This window comes from Cetorhinus maximus, chromosome 4 (genome assembly GCF_964194155.1).
Source record: "Cetorhinus maximus chromosome 4, sCetMax3.hap1.1, whole genome shotgun sequence".
Lineage (NCBI taxonomy): Eukaryota > Metazoa > Chordata > Chondrichthyes > Lamniformes > Cetorhinidae > Cetorhinus > Cetorhinus maximus.
Genome location: NC_135882.1, coordinates 132,145,001 through 132,162,075, shown reverse-complemented (window position 1 = coordinate 132,162,075; position 17,075 = coordinate 132,145,001). Strand labels below are relative to the sequence as shown.

Here is a 17,075-nt window from a genome sequence, read left to right as displayed (position 1 = left end):
CTCTTTTTTTTTCAGCAATACTATACTACCATACAGCTACTTGTTTACATTTTTTTGCATCTCTTGCTAGTCTACTCTCATATTCTCTTGCTGCAATTTCAGAGACCTCCTTTGCTGAATTCCAAAATCCTCCTGATCATTTTGGCAATATTATACGTCTCATCCTTTGATCTAATGCTATCTTTACTCCCTGGTTAGCCACTATTGGACCATTTTTGGGTTCTTTTGTGCCTGATCAGTTGTATATTTGTTGAAATTTATGTTTTAATTCTTTAAATGTAAGACATTGCCTGTCTACTGTCATATATTTTAATATAATTTCCTCAATCTACCTGAGCCAACTTACCCCTCATTCCCACATAGCTTGTTTAGATTTAAGACCCTAGCTTTGGACTTAATTAAATCACTTTCAAACTTAACATAAAATTCTATCATATTATGGTCACTTTTCCCTCATGTCCCTTTATAAGTATTAATTAATTAATCCCTTCTCGTTGCACAATACTAAATCAAAAATAGGCTATTCAGTAGTTGGTTCCCTGACATAGTGATCTAGGAATCCATCTTGCATTCATTCCATTAACTCATTCTCCACATTATGACTGCAAATTTGGTTTGTCCCGTCTATTTGGAGATTGCACCTCCCCCCACCATTAGTGCTACCCTTGTTATATGTAGCTTGAATTTCCTAATTTATCCTCTTCCCTACATGACAAGTAATTTAGGGGCCCATAAACAATTCCTGCCCATGTTTTCTGCTCCTTGGTGTTTCTCGACTCCACCCAAACAGATTCCACTTCATTTTTGACTTAAAATTCTCTCTCTCTACTGTCTTTATCCCATCCTTTATCATCAGGACTACCCTTCCTCCTTTTACCTATCTCTTCTAAAAGAGAAGTATCTTGGAATATTTAGTTCCCAAACTTGGTCTTTGCAACCATGCCTCCGTAATTGCTACTAAATGAAACCTATTATTATTTCTATTCACACTATTAGTTCATCTAATTGGTTGGGAAATTATTTATGCAGATATAGTGCCTTTGATTTGAACTTTTTTCTAATATTCTCCAATACAACCTGCGCCCTATTAACTTTGTCATTCTGTCCCTTTTACTGTCCCACTCTGCTTATTTTTGCCCAAAACGCTTTATTTCCCCAGCTGCTTTCGAATTTTCTCTTTCCTAAATTCTCCCTCCCCCAATTTGTTGATTAAAGCTCTGTCTACTGTTAACATGAAGAAGGGTGGCAGGAGGCTTGTATGGCACATAAATGCCAGCATAGGCAAGTTGGATCAAAAAGCCTGTTTGCGTTCTGTAGGCTCAAGGTAATTCCATATTTCTTACATTACAATGACTACACTTCAAAAGTATTTAATTGACTGCAAATTGACTTGAGGATGTCCTGAAGTTTGAAAGAGCATGATGTAAATGCAAGTCAATCTTCTTTCTTTCACAGTACAGTCAAGTCACAGGATTCCTAAGACTGTCTATATTAAAACAGCAAGTGCTGAACGCAATTGCCCACGTGCACATTGTCATCAGTACTGAAATAGAACAGAAGTCCATCAGGAAGGCAACACACCCAGATTTCATGCTGTAGCAAAAACAACCGACAACCTGAACAGGAAAATAGCACTTCCAACTGCTGGAGCATCTCTCCTCATTAGTTTAAAACTCAAAATTGCTGTGCCCGCTGAAAAAGTTGCACACATTATGCCAGCAATTAACTTCAGACACAAGAGAAACCTTCTGCCTTTACAAAACCCATCACTTAAGCAGATGTGCCAGGAACATGCAAGTGGGCATACAGAAGAACAAAAACAAAATTACCTGGAAAAACTCAGCAGGTCTGGCAGCATCGGTGGAGAAGAGTCGACGTTTCGAGTCCTCACAACCCTTCAACAGAACAGCGCAACAGAAGAAAACCAGAATGATAAAAGCAAAAAACTGCGGATGCTGGAAATCCAAAACAAAAACAAAAATAAAAATACCTGGAAAAACTCAGCAGGTCTGACAGCATCTGTGGAGAGGAATGCAGTTAACATTTCAAGTCCGTATGACTCTTCAACAGAAAACCAGAATGCTTCTGCTTCGAAGGACAAACCTGCATGCGTATATAACACCTTTCAACTGCGTAGAATGTCCCAGGGCATCTTACAATTGAAAGTTTACTTCTGAAATCAATTTGTTGTAATACAGACAAGGGTATATTCCAAAAAACATGCACACATAATAAATACACCACCTGGACACAGAGACCAGAAGGCATCTAATCGTCTCAACTCCGTAAACCAAAAGGAAAATCTTGTACTGGCCTCAGCGCTTGCAATGATTTCCACCCCGATCACCACTGCTGCTGCAAAGAGATGTTTGGATGTTGAGAAAGGACAGAATCCAGCTCCAGTGTCCTGCATTGTCAACTCACTTTAGGTATGACTTCCTGACTCAGAAGGCAGTGACATGTAGAATTGCCTAACCAGAGAGGTAGCAAAAATGGAGAATGTTATAAATTTTAGGAGTGATATGTCCACTTTTGGACACAGAATCCTTACCTCCTTGAACCTCTGATATTGCTGTCACTTTTGGTACCAGCCCAAAAGACCACACGAGTTGTTGCAACCCCTCATTATTTTAATTTTCCAAAATCCAATTGATTCCAGGAAAGTTCCATTAGATTGGAAAATAGCTAATGTAACTCCTTTATTCAAAAAGGGAAGGAGACAGAAAGCACGAAATTATAGGCCACTTGGTTTAACATCTGTCATAGTTAAAATGTTAGAAGCTATTATTAAAGATATGATTGCAGGGCACTTAGATAAATTCATGGTAATCAGGCAGAGTCAACATGGTTTTGTGAAAGGGGAATAATGTTCAGCCAATTTACTGGAGTTCTTTGAAGAAGTGCCATGTGCTCTGGATAAGGGGGAATCAGTGGATGTACTGTACTTAGATTTTTCAGAAAGCATTTGATAAGGTGCCACATCAAAGGTTATTGTGGAAAATAAAAACTCATGGTGTAGGGGGCAACATACTGGCATGGATAGGAGATTGGTTAGTTAACAGGAAGCAACGAGTAGGCATAAATAGGTCATTTTCTGGTTGGCAAGAAATAATGAGTGGTGTGCCTCAACTTTTTACGGTTTATTTTAATGACTTGGATGAAGTGACCGAAGGTATGGTTGCTAAATTTGCTGATGACACAAAAATAGGTAGGAAATTAAGCTGTGATTGGGACATAAGGAGGCTACTAAAGGATATAGATGGGTTAGGTGCGTAGGAAAAGATCTGGCAGATGGAGTATAATACAGGAAAATGTGAACTTGTCAATTTTGGCAGGAAGAATAAAAAGGAAGCATAATATATAAATGGTGAGAGATTGCAGAGATCTGGGATGCAGGGGGACCTGGGTATCCAATTGCATGAATCACAAAAGGTTAGTATGCAGGTGCAACAAGTAATTAGGAAAGCTGATAGGATGTTATCATTTAGTGCAAAGGGAATAGAATGCAAGAGTAGGGAGGTTATGCTTCAGTTATGTAGGGCATTTGAGAGACCACATCTGGAGCACTGTGTACGGTTGTAGTCTCTTTAAGGATGTAAATGCGTTGGAAGCAGTTCAGAAAAGGTTTACTAGACTAATACCAGGAATGGGCATGTTGTCTTATGTGGAAAAGATGGACAGGCTACACTTGTATCTGCTGGACTAAGAGGCGACTTGATTGAAACATACAAAGGTACTGAGGGGACTTCACAGGTTGGTTGTAGAAACAAACATTTCTTCTTGTGGGAGAATCTAGAACTAGGGGTCAGTGTTTAAAAATAAGGGGTTGCCCATTTAAGACGGAGATGAGGAGAATTTTTTTCCTGAGGATCGTGAGTCTTTGGAACTCTTCCTCAAAAAGGCGGTGGGGCAGAATCTTTGAATATTTTTAAGGGATAGAGAGATAGATTCTTGGTAAGCAAGGGGGTGAAAGATTATCAGGGTAGGCAGGAAACGTGGAGTTAGGTTAATATCAAATCAGCCATGATCTTATTGAATGGAGGAGCAGGGTCAAAGGGCCGAAAGGCCTATTCCTGCTCCTAATTTGTATGACAGGTTCATAATTTAACCTTCTTAGGTAAACTGGAACATCGTGCAGGGAGAACGGGGGTTCTTTCCTCTCCTCCACACTGAAGATTTTCAATTCTCATCTTGTCCGTTGCTAAGTTTGCTTTGCATGCTGTAGAATGTTGAATCTCACTAGGTTCATAGTCTTGCGCATAGAAGCCACCTTCTTCAACTACATGCTACAATGATAAAAAAGTCAGTCTGCAGAAGAAGTAACCTTGACCTAATAAAACTTTTTTTTAATTCATCCATGGGATGTGGGCTTCGCTGGCTGGGCCAGCATTTATTGCCCATCCCTAGTTGCCCTTGAGAAGGTGGTGCCTTCTTGAGCTGCCTTCTTGAACCGCTGCAATCCATGTGGTGGAGGTACACCCATGGTGCTGTTAAGAAGGGTTTCCACAACTTTGACCCAGCGACAGTGAAGGAACGGCGATATATAGTCGTTGGATGGAGAGTGACTTGGAGGGGAGCCTCCAGGTGGTGGTGGTGTTCCCATCTATCTGCTGCACTTGTCCTTCTAGATGGTAGTGGTCGTGGGTTTGGAAGGTGCTGTCGAAGGAGCCTTGGTGAATTCCTGCAGTGCATCCTGTAAATGGTACAGACTGCTGCTACTGTGTGTCGGTGGAGGAGGGAGTGAGTGCTTGTGGAAGTGGTGCCAATCAAGCGGGCTGCTTTGTCCTGGACAGTGTCAAGCTTCTTGAGTGTTGTGGGAGCTGCACTCATCCAACCAAGTGGAGAGTATTCCATCACACTCCTGACTTGTGCCTTGTAAATGGTGGACAGGCTTTGGGGAGTCAGGAGGTGAGTTATTCGTCACAGGATTCCTAGCCTCTGGCCTGCTCTTGTAGCTACAGTATTTATATGGCTAGTCCAGTTCAGTTTCTGGTCAATAGTAACCCCCAGGATGTTGATAGTTGGGGATTCAGTGATGGTAATGCCACTGAACATCGAAGGGCGATGGTTGGATTCTCTCTTGTTGGAGATGGTCATTGTCTGACACTTGTGTGGCATGAATGTTACTTGCCACTTGGCAACCCAAGCCTGGATATTGTTCAGATCTTGATGAAACTTGATTACTCACCTTTGGAAGTCAGCACACAATTTCCCCAATGTTTTTCTAGAAATTGGTCACAGATACTTTTCTACCTCATCTTAAGAATTAGTAAATAGCAACTAAGAAGTGAAGGGCATGAGGCTGCATTGTTTAATGGAGAGATGTAAATGATAGCCAATTTCTCTTTTTTGTACATCTGCAGGTCCAGGTTGACACATGAAGAACAGTCAATAGATAAAGGTACTGGGGATTTTCTTGTGCTGGTAAAGCCTTGCACCAACAATTAATCGAAACATTCAGAAGAAAACTGCTAAAATGCTTTTACATTAAAAAAAAATTCAAAACCACATAAGCATCAGGAGCAGTACACCATGTGACTTGTAAAGAGAATCCACTTGAACTATTGCACCAGAATTATTGAATCTGACTGCCAAGAAACTGAACAAGTGGGAAAGCCACCATGTCCATTATGATTCAACATGCATCTTCACATCCAATTCTGAATTCATCAAATGACAATTATCATGCTTGGAACAAATTCTGATCCACTGTGCAGACAGAAACATTCCAGGCACATACTGCACTGAAGAAACAAACGCTCAGATTGAGGAAAGGGAGAACAGTAACTTGGGCAACAAGACTGCATCATCAGCACTACATACGCATTTTCTTATTCAGTATCACGACTTGAAGCGCTATTCCTGAAAGAGTTGCGAGATCTCACATGTGCTGTGCCATCATGCAATAATAATGGGATCAGTGTGATGTTAACAAAATACGATTCCCCTTTTCTGATCATTATACTGGATTGTAGATTGAAATACCACGACAGAAAAAAGGAACAAACATAATTCTATACCCTTACAAAAAACAACTTTGGCACAAAACCCAATGTATAAAAAAAATGTGCTACGTTTTGGGATATGTCCAGCACTCCTTTCACACAGATGGGAGCTTCAGTCCTGGAGAAAGGCATGCCTCAGGGGTGAGGAGGCTCTTTCCTCTCCTCCACACTGAAGATTTTCAATTCTCACCTTGTCCGTTCTTAAATTTGCTTTGCACATTGTAGAATAGCAATCTCACTAGGTTCATAGCCACCTATGAGCCACCTTTTTCAACTACCACGCGACAATTAGAAACCTCTTAATCACTAACAATGATGAAGAAGCAATTCTGCAGGATCAAAATGCCCTGACACCCGAACAAAACATCATGGAGTACCGGTCAATGATTACTTCATACCCACCAGAAAAAGAGGGTGATCTAGAGTCCAGGTATTTTTTTTAAAAAACTATCCTATTGAAAAACATGTCCCAATTGAGAGAAAAGCCATCCCAGAGGGTTTCACATGCTCCAAGATCCTGCAGGTATTATTGGGATTAAGGTTCCAGCGATAGCAACATTCCTGAGGTACCTTCTTCCAAGTGAACCTGGAAGACTGCAAAATTTCTTGATCCTAGAAGGCAAAGCCAAATCCAATCCTGTTGCCTCCTATATCCATTCATGCTCACTTTCCAAAAGGGGTTGGTGGATATTGATCAGCAAGAACGTAGCAGAAATAGGCTATTTGTTTCTGTAAAGTAGATGCAGAGGCTGACTAACCTCTTCAGTCAGCAGAGCCCGCTACGCTGAGACATTAATCTAAATGGAGGCTACTGGGGCAGTTTGCAGGCACATTTGAAGATAAACAGAAACGAACTGAAAAGTGCTTGTGTGTGCATACACACATGCAGGTAACACAAGTGTCAGGATGTACTCGGTCACAAGCTAGACATTCCAGTTTTCAACTCAACTGCTGAATTAGAGTATCAGAATAAGCAATAATAACTTAAGTTGGCTAGATTTCTTTTCTAAAAGATGACCTTGAAAAGTTGAAATGGAATTTTCCATATCAAATCATCTACATGAAAGAATGCTGACATCCCAAGGTTCATCTCAAAGTCACAAACACCAATCATAGGAGGAAGCAGCTTCATTATTTTTATATTACGTCTTTAATATAATGAAGTGCCCCAAGGTGCTTTATAGGAGCATTTTTAAAATTTGTCACCAAATCATTTGAGAAGAGGTATTCGGGCAGATGATCATAGCTTGGTCAAAGAGCTAGATTTTAAGCAGCATCTTAAAGGAGAAGAGGTTCAGGGAGAGAACATACAAACATAGGAAATAGGAGCAGGAATAGGCTATTTGGCCCCTCAAATGGCCAAATGCTGCACCATTCATTAAGATCGAGGCTGATCTGTTTGTGGCCTCAATTCCATATTCTGCCTACCCCCGATAACCTTCAACTCCCTCATTAGTCAAGAATCTACATACCTCTGCCTTGAAAATATTCATTGACCCTGCCTCCACCACTCTCTGGGGAAAAGAGTTCTTAAGATTCACGGCCATCAGAGAAAAAAAACTTATCTCCCCCAAATGGAAATTCCAGAAGAACTCAAGAGAATTCCAGAGCTGATGGCCTTAGTAGCTGGTGGTTCAGCCATCAACAGTGGAGCAATTCAACAGTCTGGTTTACAGTCAAAAATTGAAGGAGCTCATGTGTATCTCAGATGGTTGTAGGAATAACTGGGATTACAGGGATAGGGAGGGGGCAAGGCCATGGAGGGGTATGAAAACAACAATCATGAGAATTTTAAAATAGGGACATTACTGAACGGAGGTCATTTTAAATCAGTGAGCACAGTGTTAATGAGTAAATGAATTTTGGATCCGTGAGGAAATGGGCAGAATTTTGGGTGACCTCAAGTTTACAGAAGTTAGAACATGAGTGGTCAACCTGGTGTGTGTTGGAACAGTCAAGTTTAAAGATAACAAAAACATGGAGGGGGTTTTTGGCAGCACGTGATCGGAAACAGGGGGAAGGGGGGTGTCGGGGAACGTTAGGGCTTTAGTCTTCCTATTATTTAGATTGGAGGAGATTTCTGCACATCCTGAACTGGACGCCAGGCAAGTACTCTGACAATTTAGTGGAGGGGTTGAGAGAGGTGGTGGTGGTGTGCAACTAGGCACCATCAGCTTCCCCATAGAAACTGATGCTGTGTTTTCAGATAATGTCACTGAAGGATAGCATTTAAATGAGATGAGATGAAATAGGAGGGGGCCATGAATAGATCTTTGGGGACACTGGAGTGGGAAGAGGAGCTATTTCCAGATGATTCTCAAGCTATGGTTAAGACAAAAAAAACAGAACCAGGACAGTGCAATCCCACCCAAATGGAGGACAGTGGAGAGACTTTAACATAGGATAGTATGGTCAACACAATACGGATAGCTTACCTTTGTCACAGTTACATAGGATGTCATTTGGTAAGAGGCTCAAGCCCCTTATTTACCAGGCCCTACCCCATTTTGCAAAAAACTTTAACACTCATTCTTTTGATCAAACTACTGCTCCAGCATAAAAACAAAATACTGTGGATGCTGGAAATCTGAAATAAAAACAGAAAATGCTGGAAAAAAACTCAGCAGGTCTGACAGCATCTGTGGAGAAAGAAACCGAGTTCATATTTTGAGTCTGTGCTTGAAACGTTGGCTCTAGCATGCCAGTCAGCTTGAATTCTTGTCCTCTCACACAGCTCCAGGTCCACTCTGCATTGAAATCAAAACTCACTTTTTGTCAGGACCTCAAAACTGTGGAACTCATTATCTCCTTCAGTTTTCCCTTCCTCTGGCAACATTTGAGTTTTAAATGCAAACTTGTCATCTTTTGACCACAACTTGATAATTTACCCAAGCTTTACACCCTTCAAATCCTGTGATCTCAACCAACACAGATCTCTCAACCACCACAGCAGATTAACTGGTCATTTATCTTATGGCTATTTGTGGGACCTTGCTGTATGTAAATTGGTAACTGTGTGGCTACAGAAACAGTAGCTATAGTTCATAAAATAATTATTTGGCTGAAGAGATTTTTCAAGCACCACATAAATTCAAATCTGGCCTGTTAATGAGACTTGGGTTTCTCAAATTCCACTCCTCAATCTCCTGTTTGGCTTATTCACCTCCCCTCCTGAAGAGTACACAATAATGCTGTCACCTGCCTGCAATCAAGTGAACAGAGAATTAACTCAAATGGTTTGCACTCACTCAGCATGACAAGTGGAGCAGGTTCGATGTCTGCGTTTTCAAATCCTCTTTTCTCGCCAAAGTTAACTCAGCAAAGTAACAGTCACAAAGAAAACATTAGCTAAAGAGCGATAAATCCCAAGACCAGATGGTTTCCATCCCAAGATTCTAAAGGAACGAAGTGAGAACATTGCAGGTGTTCTAACTATAACCGATCAAATAATTTGTGAACCTGTCCTTTAGATTGGAAATTTGCACAAGTCATTCCGCTATTTAAGAAAGCCGAGAGTGTGAAATCAGAGAAATATAGATCAGTCAGCCTAACATCTGTGGTCAGGAAAGTACTACAGTCTATAATTAAGGATAGGGTGACGGTAAGCACTTTGAAAATTTTCAAATAATCAGAGGAATCCAACATGGATGTGCAAGGGGTAGGTCATGCGTGACAAGCCTAACTGATTTTTTAAGAGATGATGAAAGTATGGATGGGGAATTGTCCACGGATGTTATTTACATGAACTTATATGGCAGAAAGTCCCTCATAAGAGACTGTTAGCTAACGCTGAAGTGTATGAAATTGAAAGCAAATTGTTGACATGGTGAGGAAATTTGTAAGTGGCAGGAGACAGAGTGCAGGGATAATGGGCAGGTTATCTAATTGTCAGGATGTGACTAATGGTCATCAGTAAGGATCTCTACTGCCGAATCAACTATTCACTGTGTAGATGTTGGAATAGAAAACTACATATCCAAATCTGTTAATGACATAAAGATAGGCATTGTATGCAATATAGATAGAAGTAAAACTTTACAGAAGTAATAGATAGAGTGAACGGGCAAAATTGTGGCAAATGGACTTCAATATAGTTAAACGCAAGGTCACGCACTTTGACCTTAAAAAGGATACAGTAAGGTACTTTCTAAATTTAGAAAAGCTCAAAACAGTGGGAGCCCAAAGAGACTTGGGGGTCCAGGTACATAGATAATTAAAATGTCATGAACAGAGACTGAAAATCATCAACAAGGCTAATGGAATGCTGAAATAAAACCAAAATACTGAGGATGCTGGAAATCTGGAATAAAAAACAAGAAACGCTGGAAAAACTCAGCAGGTCTGACAACATGCGTAGAGAGAGAAACAGAGTTAACAGTGAGTCCACAGATACTGTCAGACATACTGCTGAAGGAAGTTCCAATGTTTAAAAAGGGATCAAAGGAAATGCCAAACAATTATAGGCCAGTTAGTCTTACATCGGTGGTGAGCAAATTAGTAGAGTCAATCCTGAGAGATAGGATTAACTGTCATGTGGAAAGGCATGGACTAGTCAGGGACGGTCAGCATGGATTTGTTAAAGGAAGGTCTTGCCTCACAAATTTGAATGAATTCTTTGAGGAAGTGACAAGAAGGGTTGATGAAGGTAGTGCAGTGGATGTTGTGTACATGGATTTTAGCAAGGCATTTGACAAGGTCCCACATGGAAGATTGGTCAGGAAAGTAAAAACCCATGGGATTCGTAACGTGGCAAACTGGATAAAAGGTTGGCTTTGTAACAGGAAACAAAGGGCAATGGTCGATGGATGCCCTTGCGAATGGAAAGTTGTCTCAAGTGGTGTTCCACAGGGCTCAGTGTTGGGACCCTTGCTGTTTGTGTTATGTATTAACGATTCGGACATGAATGTGGGGGGCACGATTGGGAAATTTGCAGATGACACAAAGATTGGCTGAGTATTGGATGGTGTAGAGGATAGCCATAATCTCCAAAACGATATAGATAGGTTGGGTTAGTGGGTGGTAAAGTGGCAGATGGATTTTAACATAGAGAAGTGTGAGGTCATACATTTAGGGAGGTCAAACAGTTACAGGGATTACAAAATAAATGGGAATATACTAAGCGGGGTAGATGAAGTGAGAGATCTTAGTGTACAAGTACACAGGTCCCTGAAGGCAGCAGTTCAAGTAGACAAGGTTGTAAAGAAGGCATATGGAATGCTCTCCTTCATTGGCAGAGGTATAGAATATAAAAGTAAGGATATAATGTTGGAATTGTATAAAACACTGGTGAGGCCACAACTGGAGTATTGTGTGCAGTTCTGGTCACCACATTACAGGAAGGACGTAATAGCTCTGGAGAGAGTGCAGAGGAGGTTTACGAGAATGTTGCCAGGGTTAAAATAGTGTAGCTACGAGGAGAGATTGGATAGGTTGGGGTTATTTTCCTTAGAACAAAGAAGGTTGGGAGGTGATTTGATTGAGGTGTACAAAATTATGAGGGGAATAGATAGAATGGACAGGATAAAATTGTTTCCCTTGGTGGAGAATTCTAGAACCAGGGGACATAGATTCAAGATAAGTGGCAGAAGGTGTAGGGGGGACATGAGGAAGAACTTTTTTACGCAGAGGGTAGTGGGTGTCTGGAATTCGCTGCCCAAGTTGGTGGTAGAGGCAGAAACTCTAAACTCTTTTAAAAAGTACCTGGATCTGCACCTTAAGTGCTGTAAGCTGCAGGGCTATGGGCCGGGTGCAGGAAGGTGGGATTAGAAAGGACACCTGGGTGTCCTCGGGCTGGCATGGACAAGATGGGCCGAATGGTCTCCTTCTGTACTGTAATTTTTCTATGCTGAGTTTTTCCAGCATTTCCTGTTTGTTATTATTATGAATGGAATGCTGGCCTTTATGTCTAAAGGAATAGAATACAATGGGACAGAAGACATTATTCAGGCTATACAAAGCCCTGATTAGAACTTACCTGGGGTACTGTGAGCAGTTCTGAGCACACCTTGAAGCGATACACTGGCCTTGGCGGGATTTACCAGAATGACAGCTAGCCTTTAAGGCTAAATCCAAGGCGAGATTACACAAACTAAGGTTGCATTCCCTGGAGTTTATATAATCAAGGGGTGAATTGATTGAAGTTTTCACGATATTAAGATAAACTGACAGTTTCTTTGTATTTACCCTATTGGTTGGGGAGTCTAGGACTTGGGGACAGTCTTTCAGGAGTGAAATTAGGAAATATGCAGAAGGTGGCAGAAGTGTGGAACTTTGTTGAACTAATGGCAACTCAGGTTAGATCAACAGTTAATTTTAAAACTGAGAGTGATAGCTTTCTGCTCCTCAAAAGGTATCACAGGAGAGAGGACAAAGGCATTTATCTGGATTTACCTCATGGATCAGCCATGATCTCATTAAATGATGGAAGAGGTTTGAAGGGCTAATTGGCCTTCTCCTGTCATGCTTTCGATTGTTCTATGTTCCTAATCAACCTTATGGACATCCTTCATGCACGAGCCAAGACAGTAATTGCTGGTTGGTGAATCTCCCAGGCCAGCTGGTGTCCTCACCTAACATCCACACACTCTTCATTTGTAGCAGTGGTTGATGGTCCGTGATCAGAAATGAACAACATTGAACAATTATCCTTTACATAAAGTCAGAGAGGAAGAAAAAACTAATGGTGGCACTGCTACTCCTGCCCAATAATACATATTAGCTGCAACTGAATAAGAAAAATTATGAATCAAATGGCTTCTTTTTGTCCATCTCTACAGGACCCAAACTTTCCTATCTCATTCCTACTGAAAAAACTCAGCACAGACCACCCGTTACAAATATCGAAATATTCAGATAAAAAATCTCAATGAGCTATAAGGAAGTCACAAAGGCCCAAACAACTGTTCCTGTAACATGCACATATTTGCACTTGAAATTACAGATTCAGACTTTATGGAAAAAGTCATTAGCATTCCAGCAATTATCCAAAGATACTCAGTGTACCTCTCTGAATTAACCAAACTTCCACCAAGACACATAGCTAGAATACATTAAATTGGTGCATAGTGCACACTTCCTGCAATATTCACATTTACTTCCTGTCACACTGTAACATCACATTGTAATATATCCTCTGACTCATCCAAGCAACTACCTAGAAAATCAGCAGCTAAAATGTTTAAAATAATATGCAAAATAATTACTGATTAATATTTCCCCAACAATCTACCATGAATGAAATGGGATCAAATCATGTCTCGAGTAGAAGGGAGCAAAGGTCCAGATGAAGATAATAGGAATGTCAGTTATTTCTGCTCAGCCTTGGTCTTCATACTGTAATTAACCAAAGGTGGGACACCTTGAAATAAAGGAACCACTGCTTTAAGGACTAACTATATCCATGAACAGGCTAGGTAATAATGTTAAAATGGACTAAATGCACTGTAGTTTCAGAGAGCAGGGCTCACAATTTATCACTAAAAACCTTGAAGAGCTGACTTGGCGCTCAAAACACTGCAGGATAGGGGGTGGAAGCAGGGTACACAATTCAAGTGGGGGGGGAGGGGGGAAATAGTGACCACTGACCCTAACAAATTTGTTATCATGCAAATACAAACTTGAGTCACTTTAGTTTACACAGTGAGTAGAATTTCAGGACATTTTTACACAACACTGAGCAAGGATCACAGCACATGCAATCTGGATTTCTACAAGCTTACTCAGGATAATGCTGGTCAAAACTGAAGTGCTGAATGCAAAGACATTGGGGGATTAAAACCTAGAGGAAAAACTGAAGAACTGTCAAAGGCTACAAGACAGCTTTTCACTAATTGCCATCTGTACGAAACAGAACACGATTACCCAATGAGGTCATAATTCACTGGTTTCAGCTTGCGCAACTGGTGAATCAAAACAGATTCACACTGTACCTCCTCACATTTTCAATTCAAACATAGTGGAAACTTTAAATATACAATAGGCTTAAATGGTCAGAAAATTAGATAATTCATGGTGCCAGCAAGACAGGAAGGCCAATCTGAGCATTTAAAATATCCATTTAATTAAACAGTAGCCTACCAATCTGTTGGCACAAATAATAAACCTCCAAAACATATTGCTGTAGCATCATAAATGGTTTGTACAACACAACAGCATGCAGTTTGTACTGCAGATACCGACTGAATGTAATGACCCTGACTGACAGACGCGCTGCAGAGCTTTCTGTTACTTCTGCAACCGTAAAAGCAACAGCTTACAGCAATAAGCTTCCAACTGGAGCCAATATGCATGCAGCATGCCATTGCAGTATCCCACCCAGATATATTGCTGACCTATTAAAATCTCCTTTCACAAGTTAACAAGCAACTAAAACAAAGGTTAATCTCATTTAAATTACGAAACCTCAACTCCTGTGCATCAAATTTACAGTTCTCTAGCCACTAATCTGAGATGCTAAGAACATATACTTCTACGTGTGGAGAGTAATGATACGCGGCAAAATACATGTTCAAAATACACATTTACAAAAGTAGCCCGCTCCTTTCGCAAGAAGTCAAAAATTACAACCTCCTTATTACTTACAGAACTGCATGCCGATGCGCGAATTTTGCACCACCCGTGCCATCCTCCTCTACATCCGTCTCGCCCCCTGAGCTGCTTTCAGTGGCATCGGAATCGAAAGCCCTCTCCGAAGTCCTGAGTTTGGCAGTCACGCTGGACACCAGTTTTAGCAGATCCTCAGAAACAGCTCGATCTTTCACAAAACCAGAGAAAGTATCCCCATTCGGTGAAGACAACAAACATTTACTGCCCCCGCCAGATCTAAGGGAAGAGCTGGGACTAGAATGAGCACCGCCACCACCTCCTTCCGAATCCGTTCTTGGAAAACTCCTCAGCAACGAAGATCCAACCAGCAGCGCGCTGTTCCCGTACAAAGTGCTTTTGTGTTTATTACTACTACTACTACTGTTGTTATTAATAAAACTTTCGGTGAAAGAGGAAGAAAACCGCTTTAAACTGTGTCCCACTAAACCTGCCAGCTGCTGCTGAGCATGGCGCTCCACCTGTTTAGCTTGTACGACCTGCAAACGCTTGCAGAGGCGGTGAGCCCGGCTCCTGATCTCAGCTTGTTTACTCATAACTAATATACTCTGAGCACTCACCTCATCTTGGCTAACATTAATATTATTGTGACTACTATTAATATTATTACTGAGACTATTACAATTATTGTGGTGTTTAATGGTGTTACTGATAGTACTGTTTCTCCTAGCGGTATGTTTTTTGTTTTGGGTCTCGGTCCCTGTACAATTAACATTTACTTCGCTGCAGCGAGATTTTAGCGAACTTTCCCCGGGGTTTGTGCCATGAAATTCGGCTCGACATCCATACTCGAGACCGGGAATTTTGCTGCTGCCTTTGGATAGTAGGCCGAGGTCGGAGGTGGTGGTGTTGGTGTTTTTCTGCAGCCGGAGCCAGCGGCTTTTATCCGGGTTCCCCTTGCCGGGCGAAGCCGAGTTCAACGAGATGGCGCCGTTGTTCCGCTGAACACCGCAGCCGCCCGCCGCTTTGTTGCTGCCGTTCATCAGGCCAGAGTCGCGGGTCAGACAAGGCGGTTCTTTGGCCAGACAGTTGCCGGCGGTGCTCGATACCGCAGTGTTGCCCCTTTCCTCCTCGGCGGCGGCGCTGGGAAAAAATCCATCGGAATTCATTCCGTCCTGGCGCTTGGCGCAGAACCGCGAGGAGCCCCTATTTAGGCCGAGACCGGGAGCTGCCGTAGAACTCACCGCCGGCTCCCCGGCCTGGTGGTGACGATGGTGCCGGCGGTGAGGAGAATGATGATGGTGATGGTTGTTGTAATGGTTGTGGTGGTTATAATTATTTGTCTCGGAGTCTTTGGCTCCTCCTCGAGCGGCCGCCGCGCACCTCTCGCCGCGGAAGAAAGGCTCGGGCTCGGGGCGCCGCCGCACTCTGGTCGGCCGGGCCAAAAACAGAGAGTCCATACGGTCGACCGAGAAATATAAAGGGCCGGCGAGTTTATTATTTTTATTATTTTCCTCCCCTTCGTCTAAAGTGCCGTTTGGGGCCGAAGAGGAAGGCGGCGAGGACGCAGCTGAAGGAGGCGACGACGATAGCGGCGGTAGTGGTGATGACGACACGGCCAAGTTGAGTCCGTGTTGCTGCTGCCGCGCTTCGCCAGCGCTTTCACTCACAGCCGGGGAAACCATTCGCTTCAAGCGGCCGGCGGCCATCTTGTTTTTTACCACCTCTTCCCTCCCCCACCCTCCCATCTATATCATTCCACCCCTCCCCCATCCACACCCTCCCACCTCTATCTGTACTCCCGCCCCCAACCGCCCATCTACATCTCCGCACCCCTCCCCCACCTTTCCATCTTGATCTCTCCACCCCTTCCCCCCGCCACAAAATGGCGCCCACGGTTGGTCGGGGGAAAAAAGCGCGCGCACCCGCAATTCCAACGGACACCAGGGGCAAAGAATGTTTCTCTGACCAGGGTTTGTAATCCGAATTACTGATCATTGTTTTGCGATGTTTTTCCCTTTCACAATTTCGCTCTATAATCAAAATTACAGATCGTATTTAACAACATTCATCCTATACTCAGGAGAGGTAGGGCTTGTTGTTGCGTTACATAAAACTTGGTTTAATTTAATATATGAGACGTAAAAAAGAGATAACAGGTCATAATTTATATCACCCAAATATTCAAACTACGCCGAATTTTAATACTTTCTGCCTGAATTTCAGAAATAATAACACGTGAAGGTGTATTTCACTACTGCTTATCGTGTTGTGCAGTTATTTTCTATCCTGTTGAGTGTCCTTGATCTCCCATCCGTCAGTGTTGGCAGCTATCAAAGGGAAAGATTTCACAAAAACCATCATAAAACATAACTATGCTTTCCAACCGAATCCTGCAGCATCTATTACAACAGATTAGAGAGCGCCTTTAACATAACAGAATGTTCCAAGATGTTTCACAGGAACGATTTTTAAATGACACTGAGCTACAAAAGGACATGTTACATCAGAGGACCAGAAGCCTGGTCA

At 42.1% G+C, this 17,075-nt stretch overlaps 1 protein-coding gene across 1 annotated transcript in view; it reads right to left on the bottom strand.

The window, feature by feature from the left end:
- Positions 1 to 16,271, bottom strand: part of LOC144679901 (KAT8 regulatory NSL complex subunit 1-like) — a 189,679-nt gene extending 173,408 nt beyond the window's left edge. The window contains exon 1 of the mRNA XM_078540846.1: positions 14,586 to 16,271. Coding sequence (XP_078396972.1) covers positions 14,586 to 16,255 — 1,670 coding nt within the window. The 5' untranslated portion in view covers positions 16,256 to 16,271. The remainder of the gene's footprint in view (positions 1 to 14,585) is intronic.
- Between the last annotated feature and the right edge of the window lie 804 nt (positions 16,272 to 17,075).